Source organism: Erpetoichthys calabaricus, chromosome 6 (genome assembly GCF_900747795.2).
Source record: "Erpetoichthys calabaricus chromosome 6, fErpCal1.3, whole genome shotgun sequence".
Taxonomy (NCBI): Eukaryota; Metazoa; Chordata; class Cladistia; order Polypteriformes; family Polypteridae; genus Erpetoichthys; species Erpetoichthys calabaricus.
Window position 1 is genome coordinate 160,370,995 of NC_041399.2, and position 19,370 is coordinate 160,390,364.

Here is a 19,370-nt window from a genome sequence, read left to right on the forward strand (position 1 = left end):
AAGAAGACTGGGTAGGGAGAGCAAGACAGACAGTGAAAGAAAAAGAAAGAAGCCTGATTGTTACACAGTTTTCATTAGAACTAGCCAACCTGCGGCGTAGCATACGCCGCATAATTATGTATTGATGGGTGAACACTTCCTGAAAGACACAGTTGTCCAAATGGGGTTGGTTTTGAGGATACGACTGTAGGTGAATGAAAAGATGTAACTCTGGAGAGGGCTACATACAATGCAGCGTTTTACACGCTGAATACAGTGATTCACATCGAAGTATAGACACTGCTAAGACCATGGAATACCCCTCGCAAACTGTTTTACACGCTGCATACAGCGATTCACATCCGCGACAAACAAATTGTTTTACACGCTGCATACAGCGATTCACATCCGCGACGTGATTTTTCTTAGATGGTCCTGTCGCGTCCACCCTCACACTCGAAGCATACACACTGCCTGATCATGTGCCCGGTCGCAAGAGCAACTGACAGAGACCCGCCCACCAACTCTAAGACCATGGGATACCCCTCGGAAACTGTTTTACACGCTGCATACAGTGATTCACATCCGCGACAAACAAACTGTTTTACACACCGCATACAGCGATTCACATCCGTGACAAACATGCCTCTTTTTAGATAGTCCTGCCGCCTCCACCCTCGTTCTCGAAGCATACACACCGCCTGGTCATGTGCCAGCTCACAAGAAAAACTCACGGAGACCCGCCACCAACTCTAAGACCATGGCGTGTAAAACAGTTTGCGATGGTGGACGCGGTCGTGCGTCATAACCGAAAAGAATACAGTGAAACCCTGGTTCACGACCATACTTCGTTCCAAAACTCTGGTCGTAAACCGATTTGGTCGTGAACCGAAGCAATTTCCCCCATAGGATTGTATGTAAATACAATTAATCCGTTCCAGACCATATGAACTGTATGTAAATATATATTTTAAGTTTTTAAGCACAAATATAGTTAATTAAATAACAGAATGCACAACGTAATAGTAAACTAAATGTAAAAACATTGAATAACACTGAGAAAACCTTGAACAACAGAGAAAACTAACACTGCAATAGTTTGCGCTATAGCGCTACCAACCGCTGGCTAAAAACACTTTTTTTTAATGAGTTTTAAGCACAGGGAAAAAAATGAACATTTGAAAAAATCTGTAATTTAATAAACCACCAAGAAAAGTAACATTGCAACAATGCACACTATGAACCGATCGCTGTAAACAGAAGTGAAAACAAAATCAAGCCCGGTGCATTCTTTAACTGCCTTCCTACCTTATGAGTCCAGCCCCCTCTCTCTCGCCGCTGCCTGTGTGTGTGCGTCTGTCTCTCTCTCGCGCTGCCTGTGTGTGTGCGTGTCTCTCTCTTGGGCTGCTTGTGTGTGTGCGTCTGTCTCTCTCTGGCACTGCCTGTGTGTGTGTGCGTCTCTCTCTCGGGCTGCCTGTGTGTGTGCGTCTGTCTCTGTCTGGCGCTGCCTGTGTGTGTGCGCGGCTCTCTCTCTGGCGCTGCCTGTGTGTGTGCGTGGCTCTCTCTCTGGCGCTGCCTGTGTGTGTGCGCGGCTCTCTCTCGGGCTGCCTGTGTGCCTCTGTCTCTCTCTGGTGCTGCCTGTGTGTGTGCGCGGCTCTCTCTCTCGGGCTGCCTGTGTGCCTCTGTCTCTCTCTGGCGCTGCCTGTTTGTGTGTGCGGCTCTCTCTCTCGCGCTGCCTGTGTGTGTGCCTCTGTCTCTCTCTGGCACTGCCTGTGTGTGTGCACGGCTCTCTCTCGCGCTGCCTCTGTGTGAACCGAGGTTCCACTGAGGTTGACTAATGAAAAGTCATCGTGGCTCAGAGGTGCATGTGGAATCTAGCAGAGACGAACGTGAATGACGCCCGGTGTTGTGAGTTGCTGCGTCCGAGTTGGTGGGCGTGGCTCTGCGAGTTGTCGTCGTATCCAATGGTCTTAGAGTTGGTGGGCATGGCTGTCTTGTGTGCTTTCCATGGGTGGCTACTTGTTGGCGGCTTAGTGAATTATATACGGTGGGCGTGGCTGTCTTGCGTGCTTTCCATGGGTGGCTACTTGTCGGTGCATGCTTTCCATGGGTGGCTACTTGTCGGCGGCTTAGTGAATTATATATATAGATATTTATGTATTTTATTGTGGATTTTAACTTTCAAGGAGGAACATCTTTTTTATTTTATTATTTATTTATTTGAAGAGCACAGCACTTTTTACACTTTGGTGTTCTGAACCCTACATGACTGTTTTATAAAATAAAGGCACAAAAGCATTTTTCCCCTAATCTTGACTGTTTGTTGGCTCATCTCAGTACATGGCTGTCAACAGTCCCAGGTTCAAGAAGGTTAAGGCAGTTGCAGCCAACCCATATTGGCACATTTTGGTGGTAGAGGTGGGATGAGTCAATGGCAGTGGGGAACAAACCGAAAGGAAGGAGAATAGCAGGATAATTGGTGTTTGAACATTACCACGAACCTCCATACCTAAACCAGAAGGACTTTTTAGAACAAATGAACTTTTAATGGTCTATTTATTTATTGCTTGTGTTTCACTGGTTTCTAAAAGTTTTTATTCTTCTTATGTCCTGGTTTACAAACAGGATTAAATTGCTTGTTTCATATAAACACCCATCATAGGTTTCTCCATATAAAAGAAGCTACCATTAACAATTCTTTTGGACATAATTCATTTTTTTAGATGTCCTGGGAAATTTTTTCTTCCTAAATTTTGCCTACATGTATGAATATTTTTGTGCTAATTCTAGCTTGTGCCAAACAGTCTGGAACAAATCCATGAACTCTTTCATTTCTTCAAATTCTTTTTGCCCTTATTTTGCCTTTTGCTTTGTTGTGCTTTTTGTGTTTTTTTTTATAAGTAAATATCTTTAAAGATTTTTCTTTGTCCTGCTAAGCCATGCCAAAGCCTACCAGTGAAGTTGGGAGGTCAGGCTGCCTTGGATTGAGTCTCTTCTGGGCAGGATAGTGAAGATTCTCAACTGCTTTTGTTGTTTATTTTGGAGGCTTCAGCCCCTTTTCACTATATCTGTGACTCCTAATCATATATATATATATATATATATATATATATATACAGTCATTTGAAAAAGTTTGGGAACCCCACTTAATTCTTTGGATTTTTGTTTATCATTGGCTGAGCTTTCAAAGTAGCAACTTGCTTTTAATATATGACATGTTTTATGGAAACAGTAGTATTTCAGCAGTGACATTGACTTTATTGGAGTAAGAGAAAATATGCAATATGCATCATAAGAAAATTAGACAGGTGCATAAATTTGGGCACCCCAACAGAGATATTATATCAATAGTTAGTTGAGCCTCCTTTTCCAAATATAACAGCCTCTAGACGCCTCCTATAGCCTTTGATGAGTGTCTGGATTCTGGATGGAGGTATTTTTGACCATTCTTCCATACAAAATCTCTCTAGTTGATGGCTGCCGAGTATGGACAGCCTGCTTTAAATTATCCCATAGATTTTCGATGATATTCAAGCCAGGGAACTGTTACAGCCATTCCAGAACATTGTACTTCTCCCTCTGCATGAATGCCTTTGTAGATTTTGAACTGTGTTTTAGGTCATTGTCTTGTTGGAATATCCAACCCCTGCGTAACTTCAACTTTGTGACTGATGCTTGAACATTATCCTGAAGAATTTGTTGATATTGGGTTGAATTCATCCGACCCGCGACTTTAACAAGGGCCCCAGTCCCTGAACTAGCCACACAGCCCCACAGCATGATGGAACCTCCACCAAATTTGACAGTAGGTAGCAAGTGTTTTTCTTGGAATGCGGTGTTCTTCTTCCGCCATGCAAAGCACTTTTTGTTATGACCAAATAACTCAATTTTTGTCTCCTCAGTCCAAAGCACTTTGTTCCAAAATGAATGTGGCTTGTCTAAATGAGCATTTGCATACAACAAGTGACTCTGTTTGTGGCGTGAGTGCAGAAAGGGCTTTGTTCTCATCACCCTGCCATACAGATGTTCTTTGTGCAAATTGCGCTGATTCCATTCCTTACAGTTGAAACTGACAGTTTAAACCTCTGAGATAGCTTTTTGTAGCCTTCCCCTAAACCATGATACTAACAATCTTTGTTTTCAGATCTTTTGAGAGTTGCTTTGAGGATCCCATGCTGTCACTCTTCAGAGGAGAGTCAAAGGGAAGCACAACTTGCAATTGACCACCTTAAATACCTTTTCTCATGATTGGACACACCTGTCTATGAAGTTCAAGGCTTAACAAGCTAATTCAACCAATTTGGCGTTGCAAGTAATCAGTATTGAGCAGTTACATGCATTCAAATCAGCAACATTACAAGGGTATCCACATTTTTGCAAGCCAGTTTTTCACATTTGATTTAATTTCATACAACTAAATTCTGCTTCACTAAAAATCTTTGTTCGGAAAACACCCCAGTACTCAGATGTTCCTAGGAAATGAAAGACATACCACTGTTATCTTTTTTGTTGAAAGTAGAGTAAATTATTATGCAGGCTGAGAGGGGGTTCCCAAACTTTTTCATATGTGTGTGTGTATATATATATATATATATATATATATATATATATATATATACAGGTACTCGTCGACATACGACCTATGCAAGTTACGACTGTTTGACTTTACGACGCGTTTGACTGTTTCCCCCGCCAGCTGTTGGCAGCGCCAGTTTCCCGCACTCTCAAGTCTCGCTACGCAGCAGTAAAAATATACGCAGCAGTGTTGCCCCACTTGTGTTTGTGTCTTGTTGTTTTGGCAATTTTCGATAATAATATAACCCTAACATATAACCCTATAATATTAACACTAATAGCAGCTTTCTACTCAAAACGGCAAACTTGAGAAGCTGCCAGCATCAAACCCAGAAGCTCTTGATTGGGCAGTTCTTAGGATTGCACTACGCAAGCAGTCGCATCAACTGCTTACCGCAACCTGCTTTCTTTTTTCTTCTTGAATAAAAGCGCACTTGTTCTGTTATACTTGTACTTGTGAAAGTGTTTATTTGATATTTGGACTTCAGGCTTCACACCAGTCATTCTCAGTCACACACACCACTCACATCCACATCCACAGTTATCCCAGTCTCGTTCGTGCACAAGTTTTATATACAATCATCACATTCAAATGTTAACAGTTCCCACACACAACTGCTGACTCCCAATCAAGAGCTTCTGGGTTCGATGCTAGCAGCTTCTTGAGTTTACCGCTTTGAGTAGAGAGCTGCTGTTATTGTTAATATTATACAATAAAAACATACATTTGATTTACGTCTGTAACAACCGCTGTAAATTTATAGTGCTTGTCAAAGTTAGCGTTCACACTCGCCCCGATATGACACTGCTCTTTTCAAATAAAGACGCGCTATAACAGAGGTGAACTCAGATCGGAGAAAACAGAAGCCCTCCCCGCAAGAAATGTCGACTCACAGTGTATGAATGGCATATGGAAGAAGTGTGTTAAGCGTTATGTAAATACTTTTGCTGGATTTAACAGTGAACAAGAACTTGATGAGATTCGTGAAGAAATAGTGAAACTGTCAAAAGACCTTTCATTGGAATGTGAAATGGAAGATGTCGAGGAGTTGCTAGACCGGGAATCAGGTGAACTTATGAATGAAGAGCTGATAGAATTGGAAGAAGAAACAAGAGAATTGGAGTAAGACGAAGAGGAGGAGGTGCCACAAAGAATGTTCACCACAAAGGGATTGTCAGAAGATTTATCTCTACTGAATAAACTCCTCGCTCATTTTGAAAAAATGGACCCACATATTGAACGATTTGCGAGGATTGAACGGATGGCACGCAACACATTTCGTCCTTATTGCGAAATTTATGAAGAGAAAAAAAAACAAACAATTCAGACGAAGCTCACTATGTTTATGAAAAGAGCAACTCCTCCCATCACCCCGTCCGCAGCCTCGCCTGATCTGATGAAGGCGATATCGACAACCCGCAGCCAAGCACCAGTGGTGCCAGGAATTAAATGTACAGTACAGTATTTCTTGTTTTGTACGTTTTCCACATATTAAACAAATTGTACTGTAGTATGCTGTGTTTGTCTTAGAAAGTAAGAAAATGTTGATAAAATATTACTTTAAGATGATTACAATATTATTACCCAGTCTAATATTCTTACCTTAAATTAACATAGACCGACTTACGTCCAGATCAACTTACAACCAGTCAGTCGGAACCAATCGCGGTCGTAAGTCGACAAGTACCTGTATATATATATATATATATATATATATATATATATATATATATATATATATACAGTTTCAGTTGTTTGCCAAGGAGGCATGAGGAGCAATCGTGATGGTTGCCTGTTGATGTGTGTTTGTGTGCATGTAATTAATTGATCACCCAGATAGATAGATAGATAGATAGATAGATAGATAGATAGATAGATAGATAGATAGATAGATAGATAGATAGATAGATAGATAGATAGATAGATAGATAGATAGATAGATAGATAGATACTTTATTAATCCCAAGGGGAAATTCACATACTCCAGCAGCAGCATACTGATAAAGAACAATATTAAATTAAAGAGTGATAAAAATGCCGATAACAATGCAGGTATACAGACAGACAATAACTTTGTATAATTTTAACATTTACCCCCCTGGGTGGAATTGAAGAGTCGCATAGTGTGGGGGAGGAACGATCTCCTCAGTCTGTCAGTGGAGCAGGACATTGACAGCAGTTTGTCGCTGAAGCTGCTCCTCTGTTTGGAGATATGGGATATCTATATAGCAGATATTATAAACAGTACACATTTTATACACCCTGTTTGACACAGCTGTATATGAATTCAAATTTTCTTTTCACAAACACAATTGCTTTGTATTCTTTACTTATTGACATAAAAAGAAGTTTTTGAAATACATACCTTATCATTTGATGACAAATAGTGAAACTGCTAATTACCTTATATCAAAATTACATTGAACTCCTTAATGACCAGTTGGTGAAGAATGCAAAATATGTAAAAAGCTGTACAAACAATTGATAGGCTCACATTATGTTTCTGGTACTGTTATGATAGATTGAAAAAATAATAGAAACACTACTAATTAGTAGGTGCCAGCACTTTTAGTGCATGGTTCCAAAAACAAATATGAGGTAAATGACAATGAAAACGTTTGTGTAACAGCTAACAGTATTACATTTGTTCATATTAGAAGTTTTTATGATTTGTTTTTGAAATTGCAGCAATGCAAATATCTTTGCTTTTCACTTTTTCAGAGTGCCTATCGAATGTTTACTAACAGCACTTGTCTAAAGCACATGACTCTGAAGATTCGCAGGGATGCTCGTAACTTTGAACGTTATCAGCACAACAGGGATCTAGTGACGTTCCTCAACAAGTTTGCAGATACTCAGCTGGAACTACCACGGGGCTGGGAAATCAAAACAGACCAGCAAGGCAAGGTAAGTGTAACAATTGAGTTAGAGGTTAAATAAGTAAATAAGTAAAACTGCATTTCATATTTCCTGCTGGATTAAGTAGTTTTGAGGATTCATATAACAGCATGCACCCATAACCTATGACTCTCTGCATGTTGCAGTGTCTCTTATTCCTTTGGTTTATAATACTGTAGCAGCCCGGATAACGAGACTGCATCCTCCTAAACTATGTTTGGAGTACAGTGCCTTATGGGTAAACAATGAACGTAGCTATTTGCAGCTGAACATTTTTTTCCCTTTAAAAACTAAATTCAAATGTTCATATTAAATTCAGATTTTTTTTTTTTTTATTAAATTCAACCAGAAAGAAAAATAAGAAATAATCATGAACAAGTTTTAACAATATAGAAGAAAAGCACATTGGGACTGAACTTTGCTTCATATGTGCTATATTTAGCTTTTACGGAGCATTTAATAATTGTATTGATTATTTTGACAATGGGTGACGATGTAATCATCATAAATAATACACAAGGTTCAGATTCAGGAGACACATAAAATATGAATAAATTATTCCATATACTATACATATATAAATAATATATGCTTTTATAAGTAAAAATATTAAACTTAAACAAAAAATGGGTATGCATTTAAAATAAATTTAGAACTTAAATGTGACTAGAATAGTTTATTTTTTTCTGCATTTCAGTCTTTCTTCGTTGATCATAATAGTCGGGCAACAACATTCATCGATCCCAGGATTCCTCTACAGAATGGACGACTACCAAACCATTTGACACACAGGCAGCATCTGCAGAGACTGCGGAGTTACAGTGCAGGAGAGGTATGAGTGGCAAGATGGTTTCTATTGTGTTCAGGGAATTTGTTTTCAGTTTTGACTTTGGTTGGTTTCTGATCTAAGCTTGGTTTAACCTCTGCTCAAACGCTTTGGTTTTATTTATATTTGTTTAATTCAGACCTGTTTTGAATTTCACTTAGTGAAAAATTTGCCCAACCTGTGCTACCAAAGACACGTATAAAAAACAAAGATGAGACGAAAATGCAAGTTATTTTTTATTTTTGCTCACTTAGATCATAGCAGATGCTATTGAAATGATTTAATTGAAAAAGTTAAGTCTCTTTTTCCCTGCAAATTCAACCAGTCTAAAGAAAGAGACCCATACAGCCAGCTGTTGAATACAATAGAAGACAATCAGGAATTCTTTCCTTAATAAATCTTATAAATATTAACAGTCTTTGTCAGAGTGAAGTTCTATACCCAACCATTGAACCCAAGGCTATTCCTGAAAGCCATTTCTAAAGCTTTTGGGATTCTAAATGCTGTCATCCAAAATAAACTCTTAAATTGGGAGACCAGTAAAATATAGAGAGGACTCTAAAATAGACTGTTATGAGTGAGAGTAGGTGTGGGCATGAGTGCTCCTTTTTCTGGGGATGGTACCTAATGCACCTTACGATCAGTGCTGCCCACATGGGGGGAGTTGAAAATGGGTAAGCTAATATTAATGATAATAATGATATCAAATCAATGCTGCACTGAAGTTAGTCAGGTTGAGCTAGTTAATAACTAATGTTTATTATATCTCTAGTTTTTTGGTCCTAGAAATTGTTTCTTTCATATTTAGTTTTAAAATAAATTTTACACTAATGTTGACCAGCGTAGAGCATAAGGCAGTGATATACAGTATGGTTGTAGTTTTCTCAGAAAATAAAATTGATTAATCATATATTGCACACTGTTGTTATAACTGCTGCCTTACACCTCCAGGAGACTGGAAATGAAATTTGGCCCAGCCTTGCTCTGTGTGAAGTTATAGATGTTATAAGCAATTTACAAGAAAAACAGAAATAACACTGAATCAGAAAGATAAAAAGTTGTGTCTCCAGTCAGCGAACACCACTTAATTTGGCAGGCTGGAGTACTCAAATAATACGAAAAATATAAAAGATATGTTTCAGCCAACACTGCTGTTAGTGCACCTTACCAGATGTGAACTGCAAATGACTGGCAACATCCGGTGATCTTGAGTCTTAAATTCCCTGGGAGCAGAAGTGACGTCACTACTCCTCGAGCCTCTTTTCTTCAATCCTGAAGGTATAGTGGAAAGTGCGTAAATGGCAGTGCCAACCCGCGGCTCAGGGTGGTATTACATCTGACATATATATGCCCTGAAGATGCCCCCTACTTTCATGTGTGTAATAAAGTATGGATATGTGTATAAATATTGGCTTATAACAAACTGCACTAGTAGGTCTGAATGATAGAATGGCAAACATTTTTTTCTTTTTTTATGTAAGCCTGTTTTATTTTTTCGTTTGCTGCTATAGAGCTGAGCTCACTCAATTACATAAGAGAATGGAAAAATATTTCTCATTCAGTGTTTTTGTGCTGCGGGATTTTTTATTTAATTTGTAATAAAGTAGTCCAGGCAGGAGCTTCAGTCTATGAACTATTTTGATGATTCTTTCAGCAGAAAAGAGTGATTCACAATACAAAAATCTTAAATCTGTGCCCACCTATTATAAGTACATGTAAAAGGACTGATGCAAGTGTTTGTCTTTCACATAAGTTTAAGGTTTTGCTTGCATGTTTATGCAGTTTTTCTACTAGATTAATCACTGCCACAGTAAACCTGAATACTTTGGAATTTCTAACAATAATAATAATAATGAGAATGATGATGATGGCGCAGTGGGTAGCGCTGCTGCCTCGCAGTAATGAGACCTGGGTTCGCTTCCTGCATTGGCGATCCTAAGTTGTCCCTAGTGTGTGCTTGGTGTGGGTGGGTGTGAGTGTGTGTGCGCGCCCTGCGGTGGGCTGGCACTCTGCCTGGGGTTTGTTTCCTGCCTTGCACCCTGTGTTGACTGGGATTGGCTCCAGCTGACCCCCGTGACCCTGTAGTTAGGGTATAGCAGGTTGGATAATGGATGGATGGATGATGATGATCATCATCGTGCTGACCAGATTGTCTTATCAATTAACTGGCGAGTGTGGTAGATGCAAATTAAATCAAAGAGCCATTTGAAGGTTTGGGGGTCTCCCCAAAGGAGTTTCAAATGGTGTTCCACACGGTTAATAAAAATGTACATAAAATTGAAGATCCATTATATGTAGTATGTTGAGCTTTGTAAAAAAAGTACATAAAATCAACAAGTTGGGCCACCCCCATTGCATTTCGGCTGGCTAACAATGGGACAAAAACATTTTGTTAAGTTCTGGGATGCCGTATAAAAATAATATTGTTCCAGAAAAAAAGGAACATCTGGTCAGCCGAATAACAATGCATTTTTTAAAAATAACCTTGTTTTGACAATATACTGTTAAAAGAAAATGTTAAAAGATATATATGCACTCAGCAGCCTTCTAGCATTTAAAAATATTATAAAACTCACAAACTTAACAATTATACACAGTAAGAGAATTAGCAAGCAATTCTATCAATAGATATACACATTTGGAAATAAAATAACATTAGTCAGGAATTTTTAAAAATTGTTATGAAACAAATGTACTATCATTCATATTTTTTATTTACCAAATATTTAGTGTAATAAAGGGGTTACATGCTGAATCAAAGAAGAAAGAACATTTACAGTGTTAGAAAAAAAAAAAGAGAATCAAATTTGTGGATTTACTTGTAATATCTGAGTAGACCATTAGAGGGCAGGATTACCACATGTAAAAGTAATCTGATGTTCTTGTGGCCTCACTAAAACAACATGGCAAAAGGATTAGATATTATCATCTAGATAGGATGGAGATTCAGCAGAAACTCACTACATTTTTTAGACTTTGACCAACTCACGAAAGTCAATGTCCCTTATGTGATAACAAAATAGTATCCATATTCATTTCTTGGAAAACGTATAGCATGTGTAATCATATGTTACATGCACCTTGAACTTATCAGTGAGGATTTACATGGTGAAAGGTTTAAAGCCTTAAAAGACATCCGTCCATCCATCAATTATCCAACCTGCTATATCCTAACACAGGGTCACGGGGGTCTGCTGGAGCCAATCCCAGCCAGCACAGGGCACAAGGCAGGAACAAACCCCAGGCAGGGCACCAGCCAACGACAGGGCACACGCACACACACTAGGGACAATTTAGGATCGCCAATCCACCTAACCTGCATGTCTTTCGACTGTGGAAGGAAACTGGAGCACCAGAAGGAAACCTTAAAAGACAACAAAAGAATATTGTTTTGCAGAATTACTTTACTTAAAATCTAAAATGATCAATTTTACTAGTGTAGTTTCTGCATTGATCTTGGAGTTTCTGCCACTGATTTACTACATATTGTAACATTTTAAGAAATGTCTTAGGTTCATTGGCTCAGTTTTGTCATGCACACACACCACATTTAAACCATCCCTTAGTTCAACAGTGCATTCAGAAATCTCCTGAGCATTTTGTGTTTTGAAAGGAACTTCTTGGCCCTACCAACCCGCTAATTACATCTTTTTCAAGGTTTACACTGCGGTAGTGGTCCTGTAAACAAAGATGTTTATGTGGGGACATGTTTAGTAATATTGAAGATTATTTGGTTTGATTCCAGTTTCAGTGTTTTAGCAGTGTAATGGATCTGGTTATATACAGTATATATATATATATATATATATATATATATATATATATATATATATATATATATATATATATATATATTGTGGCAGTGTTTGCTTAAGTTAATTTCCACCTCAGCCATATCATTCCCACGGTATATTTATAAAAGTAAAATTGAACCTCCTGTACCATCTTTACATCCAGCTCTGGGTGTCTTGAAAAGTATATCATAGTACTGCTTACAAAAAGAATGACCCATTTTATGATTTTGATTGGCAGATAAGGTGTCTTGGTGTTAGCAGAATCTGCTTACTGTACCTGCACTAAATATCTCAAGGTTTGTAATATTAGTCTAAAGTCTAGTCGAGTAGTCTAGTCAGGCATCATGCAGCCACCTGTGATGATGGTGCCCCAGCTGTCCACAAGACCACCTTCATCAAATCTTATCATATGAAGCATGAAAACAAAGAAGATTGAATTATGAATATTAAGTTAGGTAAAATGCCCAGTGGGAGCTGGGTGGTCTTTTGGCCTTGGAACCCCTGCAGATTTTGTTTTTTCTCCAGCCTACCTGGAGACCATTTGACCAGCTCATCCATAGAGACTTACATCATGACACTGTGTATAAGGACGCTACTCTTCTGCATGATTTTCATCTGTTTTTAAAATCATTTAGATTCATTTCTTTTTTCTTTCTTTGTTACTTAATCTTTAATAATATTGCCTAATCTTGTTTTTCTTTTCTTGTAACCTTCTCTTTGACATCTTGTAAAACACTTTGAGCTACATTGTTTATATGATAATGTGCTATATAAATAAATGTTGTTGCTGTAAACAGCAGAGATACCTGAAACAGTTGTATACTGACTGTCGTTTATTACATAGCTATATTGAAAGCACCATTTAGAACCTTAATGTTTTTGCTATAATTTTCCATGTAGGCATCTGAGGTATCAAGGAGTCGAGGAGCATCATTAATGGCCAGACCTGGCAACAGCCTTGTGGCAGCTATCAGGAATCAATATCATCATGATTCCGTACCATTAGGTGTGTTTTTAATTCTCTTTTATTTGAATTCATTATTTTTTAAAGTAGTTTAAAATTATTACAGGTAAGTCTCACTGGCATTTCAGAATACAATTTTTAACCTAATAATATATTGGATAATTTTTTTTTTGACTATCTTTCTATTCCAGCAGATATATGGCAGGCATCCTGTTTCTGTTAATTATTTGAGTGTAAGGTAATGTTTTACATGTACCCTTAGTAATTTAAGGGGGAGATTATTTTAAGGGTGTATTGCTTAACCCTTATGTGCAAGTAATAAGAAAAATTATAATGGACTTAATCTGGGGTTAGGATCTCAACAGGTGTGCATTCTTCTGGCTTTTATTTAAAGGGGCAAAATAAATCTGGCTCACTTTATTTCAATTTATTATCACTATATCAAAAAAATATAAAAATGATAAAGGACTTACAAGTTGGCAGGTATCCTTAAAGTCATACTGTTGCGCTGAAAGCATCTGTGGAGATCATTTTAGAATTATTGTTCTTGGAATAAAATGAGGATCCCATTCAAAATATCCAGCTGGAATCAATTATCATCCCTAGTTTAACAATCATTTTCCAGATTCCTAGGTTAGCAGTTTGTCCCTCAGATATTTTTGCTACACTCTCCTTGGTTCTGAGCATTCTCTACAAACACCATTTCCAACCATGTTGTCTTCACCTTCACTCTGGGACTCATCCCTTTGTCCTCTATCTTTTACGGTACCTTTTGTTGCACATGTCCAAATTACTTTAGTCAAGGTCACCTCAGCATAATGCCTATTGCCACCGCACCAAGTAGTTATCTTAACTCAGCCTTCATCATCCTCTTACTCCATGACACTCCAGACATCCACATGAACATTTTCCTCTCTGTTCTTTCCTGCGATTCTTCATGTACCAACTTCATTGTTCATGTCTCACTCCCAAAGACAGTTGTTCTCATCCTTTATTCCTCGAAGGTCCTCCATTATACCACAAAAATAAGTCAGGACCCCCTACGCCTGCCATGCCCTCTTGTACTTTTGCTGCATTCTTGACAAGAGTGCTTGTTTTTGAACTTACTTATTATTTATTTATTCACAAATTCTTATGTTTTGTGTGCAATTACACTGCCTGTGTTTTTTTAAGCATAATACAAAGTAATAGGCCATTTCAAAAATAGCTTGTATGGTTTTATTAAATACAAATTATTTTACTGGTGTCTGAATTTCATAATCATAACATAAAATGAGTAGTCATTTTTTAGGGATAAATACTGTAATAGCCAGTAAATAAAAAATACAGAATTTGTCACTCCCTATATTTTTGATAACAACAAAAGCTGCTAACTACTCATTTTGCTTAATTGTTACTTTTTAAATTAAGAATAAAATAATTACCTATCTCTGAAAAAAAAAATTAAAAGTCATTTTTACAGAAGCTACTTTGTTTTTCTCTGTATTGAGCAAAGGAGAGTTTCCATCAGTGATAGCAACAGTTAACAAAAATATTTTTTAAATTAAGAATAAAATGATTATCTATCTCTGAAAAAAAAAATTAAAAGTAATTTTTACAGAAGCTACTTTGTTTTTCTCTGTATTGAGCAAAGGAGAGTTTCCATCAGTGATAGCAACAGTTAACAAAAATAGAAATTAAATAGCATTTCTAACTCCCATACAACAATCAAGTCAGCAGAAGAGATAAAAGCATCATGTAAGGTTGTGCTAGTAGTCAGGTAAGATGCGGAATGGTGGCCAGCCTTGATGCCTGTGCACCTTTAAAGAGTAAGTGGAGTGAGTGGCAGTATTACTGTGAGTGAAGTTGATCTACCATTTCTATCATGAGACTGTCAAATGTTTACCATCTGACTAAAACACTAAAATTCTTTTTGACAGTATCGTATGTCACCAACTTTTCTCTTTTTATTGTTGTGTTATTACGAGCTGCACGTTCCCATTCTAACTACAGGATAGAATGTTGTGCTGTGTGTTATGTGGGGAATTCATTCAATCTCTGTCTGGACATGATGCACACATTGGAGACGCATGTTAATTCCAGGCGTAAATGTAATCCAGCTAAGCTATATACGGATACAATCCATGTACGAAACACACTTTAAAAGTGGTCTTTGAGAAAACCATATGCAGTATATTTAGAGAGCACAGATTTCATAAATGTTTCCCTTCAATGTCAGGGAGGCTCCTTTAGAAATCAGAATGAGGGCCTGCACCTTTGTCAGCACTCAACAAGTCATTTAAGCTTTAAAAAGGTTTAACACAGCAGGCAAATCTAATTGAGGTAAGAGCTTGGAAAGAGAAACAATACAGAAAAAGCATTCAACCCCAACACTTTATTAACATGAAAGATTTTTAAACAGAAACTTCAGCTTGATTTCAGATGGTGGTCCGTGCTTTGCAGATCAATGAGGAAAAAAATCCTAATTTAGTCCAACCAACAGTCATCTGATATGGATGACTCCTAGATGCCACACTGTGGAGGTTTTACAGATCTGCACATTATGAGTGTGGCTGGGGAAAGGGACCTATGGACCTCACTGCAAGGATCGTTGCCCCCATGACCCAGTGTTGGATAAGCAGTGAAAAACAAATGAATTAATGAATGAAAAATGTAATCTATTTAAAATTTATAGCAAGTATGAAAAAGTGTAGTTGGGCTTTAAGTACAGTAGTAACAATACAGACTGCTCTGTAACACTTAATGAAGCAATTGTTCCTTTCATTTCAGTGGAATTTTAAAGGTTTGAATAAAAAATTATATGTAATAATCAATCCAAAATGACCAACATCAGTCAATAAATGTATGTCAAGGATATCTTCATAAATTTGTGAAATCACTGTTGTGAATTCTGATCGTGCGGGTAAGCTCCACGCTATTGGTCCCTTCTGGGAGCCTCTTGAACCCGCCACCACCAATAGCGTAACCAAGGGATGAGCCAGGCAGACGAGGACACATACACATAACAAGGGGTAGGTGCTAAAGTAATAAATGCTTTTATTATAGATATTTAAAACAATGTTCAAAAGGTGCAGTCCTTCACAAATCTTCTTAAATAAATAAATAATCCAATAAAAAGTCGGTGGACATGTGGAGGTTAAAAACAAATCCAAGAAATACTTCCTTAAAAAACATTCTTTTTAAAAACACAGGCAGGAATCTTTCCTATCCTATTTCAGTCCCTAGTACAATACTTTAAATCAATGTCTCCTCTGCTAACCCTAAACGGGACCTGGCAACAGAGGAGACACCCATCTGACTGTCACAACCATCCTCCTCAATTGGCCCAGGTCCCTGCTGTTCCATGGCTCTCAGCAAGGCTCCTGATCCGAGCCTCCTGTCTCCAACTCCTGCCACTTTCTTTGACTTCCACCGAGAGTCACACTACTCCTGGTTGTTGCAGCTCCCTGAATTGATCAGCTGGAGCGATCTATTACAGCAGCCCCAAACATTGGCCTAACGCTTTCTCAAGGGCTGCCTGCCATTTGTCTCTTGCTCGCTCACTCATTCAGTTGCGCGCTTGCACTGGCGCTGTCTTCTCTCTCGTTATTTAACTCCTGCTTTTCTTCTGTTTGTGTCTCTCTTTTCTTTTTTTTCCCTCTATGTCCCGTGCAGGCTTCTCATATACTGACGCTCCTATTAGGCAGGTGTGAACACACTGCACCCTCCAAGGAATTAATGAGGCACTTGACTGACACACACGCTCACATGTACTGTACCTCTGCAATCAGCCAGGCACCCCCAGCTGTCCCTGGAGCGAAGCGGGTTCATGCATCCACCTGCACCCAATTGAAGCCTGCACTTTTTGGGGCACAATCATATATTTAAAATGAGGCACCTATTGCTGAGCCGCAGACCCACTATACCGCATGCATTTGTTGTGCAGTGGCATAGTGGTAACTCCAAATCTTGGATTTAGGACCCCAGCCCAGGCACAGCTTGTATATAGTTCTCTTTGTGCTTCTGTAGGTGTCCCCTGGGTACTCATGGTTTCTCCATACATCCCAAAAAATGGGCACTCAAAGTTAACTGGTCCAGGATACGTTCTTATCTTGTTCTAGGTTCTGCCAGAACAGACTCTTGCTCCTTGCCCACCTGAAATAAACAAGTGCAGGCTTAGCAATTAGAAGGGTAAAGGAGCAAAAGGACACCATCTTCTGTGAATTTTGTTAATATTGTATGCATTTACTGTTGGCATTAAAGCTTTCAGGACAAGTAAAAAGGGTGCTTAGCAAAGTAATAGTTGGTGGCAATCTAGAATAGAGTATCAAGTGGTACATCCAAGTAATGAGACATTAGATTTAGTTTAACCAGCAGGAGGATGGTTTGCTTAGTCTTAGACAACTGCAGAACATTTGCTGCAGTTCATGTCTCCCATACATCGGTTTGTTACAATCACAGATATGAACAGACTACAGTTGTGTGGTACTGTGTGGTATAATAAATTGCCTTTTCTGACTTGTCTTTCAGAAGTCTGTAGAACCTTTTGTATGACTAGTTTATACACCATGAATACACTACAGTAACTTTTGTTACATCACTTTGGCACAAAATGAAATTCTGTCACCTGCTTCTGCTTTAAAAAAACAGTAAGTATTATAGGGCTGATTTCTTTCCCAGAACAAGTATAGTTAGAAGGGGCTTACTTCATGCCTTTCACATTAGCCATCCTCTCTGCCTCATCAGAGGTTAGAATAAGACTGGATGCCATCATTTCCTTTTTTGTAACATCTCTTTGTTAGTGAGTTATTACATGAAATAGCAATGTGATACATCATGGTAAATTCATGGGCTGTTTTGATAGCTATAAGTTTTTTTTCCACAACCTCCTGTTGTAGCATGTATGGATTGCACTAGAGAATGCTATGTTTCTCATACTTGGGTCAAATTGTGCAACATACATAGGAACATCCATACGAAATTTGACCAACCAGAGGAGACCATCAAGCTTGTTTGTTTAGCAAATAGCTAAGCTGTCCCAATATCCTGTCCAGATACTTCTCAAAGGTTATCAAGCTTTCTGCTTCAACTACATATCTCAGTAGTTCGTTCCAGATTCCCACAACTCTTTGTGTAAAGAAGTGCTTCCTGTCTTCAGTCCTAAATGCACTTCCCCTTAATTTCCACTGGTATCCCTGAGCATGTGATCCACTATTTAGTTGAAAGAATTTTGCTGAACCTAATTTGGAGATGCAGTTTTGAATTTTGAAGACTTATGATTAGCTCCCCACAGACTGTCATCTGCTTGAGACAAAACAGATTTAAATCTCAGAGTCTGTCAGAGTACAACATATCCTTAAGTCCTGGGGTACACTTGGTTGCTGTCATCTTTACAGCTTTAAGTGCTGCTGTGTCTTTCCTGTAGCTTGTTTATCAGAATTGCACACAGATGCAATCTTATTAGTTAATTGTATACTGTAGTCTGAGCATAACAGCTCTTGATTTTCAGTCGTTTATGCATGCTGAGACCTGGACAGTGGATACAGAAGAATTATGTTTAATCGTCAAGAAACAAGACTTGACCTGATTATTAGAAGAATAATAGCAAAATACTAATTAAGTCAAAAGAATAGTGCTAGACAAACTTAGCTTTTGCAAGTCTTTGTGGTTATAGCTGCCTCATAGCTCCAGATTCTTGGGATTAAATCCAGGGTGAATCAGTCACTGTCTGTGTGGAACCTCCGTAATCCATCGTCTTCCTTTTTAGCAAGTGTTCTGGTGGTCATCCTTCCTGTACTGTATGTTAGGTTCACAAAAAACCTAAAATTGGTCCAGTATGACTGAGGGTGACCAGTAAAGACCTTGTGCCCTGCCCAGAGCTGGTTCCTTTATTGCAACCTCTTAGTATATGCTAATGTCCTAATAAACCTTAAAGAAAATGAGGAGAAAGATGAGAGACTAATTCTTGCTATTAATTGGACTATTGTTGTTTTCCCCTCACTGCACTTAATCTGTGAATTTCATATTAAACCATGTCCAAACGTTCAGTTTCAAAATGGTACAAAGACCTTTTTTGTTCTTTTTGTTTTGATTTTTTTTTGCTATCCCATGTAAAGATGCAAAGGTTGACAGCAGAAGTATGTTGCCTGACTGTTTTCTTTTGAGAAGACCAACAGGAATTGAACAGACTCAAGGATGAGTGACAGTAAATATGTGGCTCCTCCAGGGCTCCTCCATCCAATTGTGTGTGTTTTAATTGTGGTCCCTTTAAAAGTGTTTGCCCAGAGAGGCAAATAAGAAAAATACATATAGGAAGTCAAGGCTGGGGAATAGAATGGGGGAGATGTAGGGGTT

The 19,370-nt window shown here is 38.4% G+C and overlaps 1 protein-coding gene across 3 annotated transcripts in view; it reads left to right on the forward strand.

Moving 5' to 3' along the window:
• The window catches only part of LOC114653632 (E3 ubiquitin-protein ligase HECW1-like), a 461,230-nt gene that overhangs the window by 322,374 nt on the left and 119,486 nt on the right, over positions 1 to 19,370 (forward strand). For all 3 annotated transcript variants that reach the window (XM_051929083.1, XM_051929082.1, XM_028804051.2), the window contains 3 exons: positions 7,277 to 7,462; positions 8,151 to 8,285; positions 12,974 to 13,079. In XM_051929083.1, the coding sequence (XP_051785043.1) occupies positions 7,277 to 7,462; positions 8,151 to 8,285; positions 12,974 to 13,079 (427 nt within the window). The remainder of the gene's footprint in view (positions 1 to 7,276; positions 7,463 to 8,150; positions 8,286 to 12,973; positions 13,080 to 19,370) is intronic.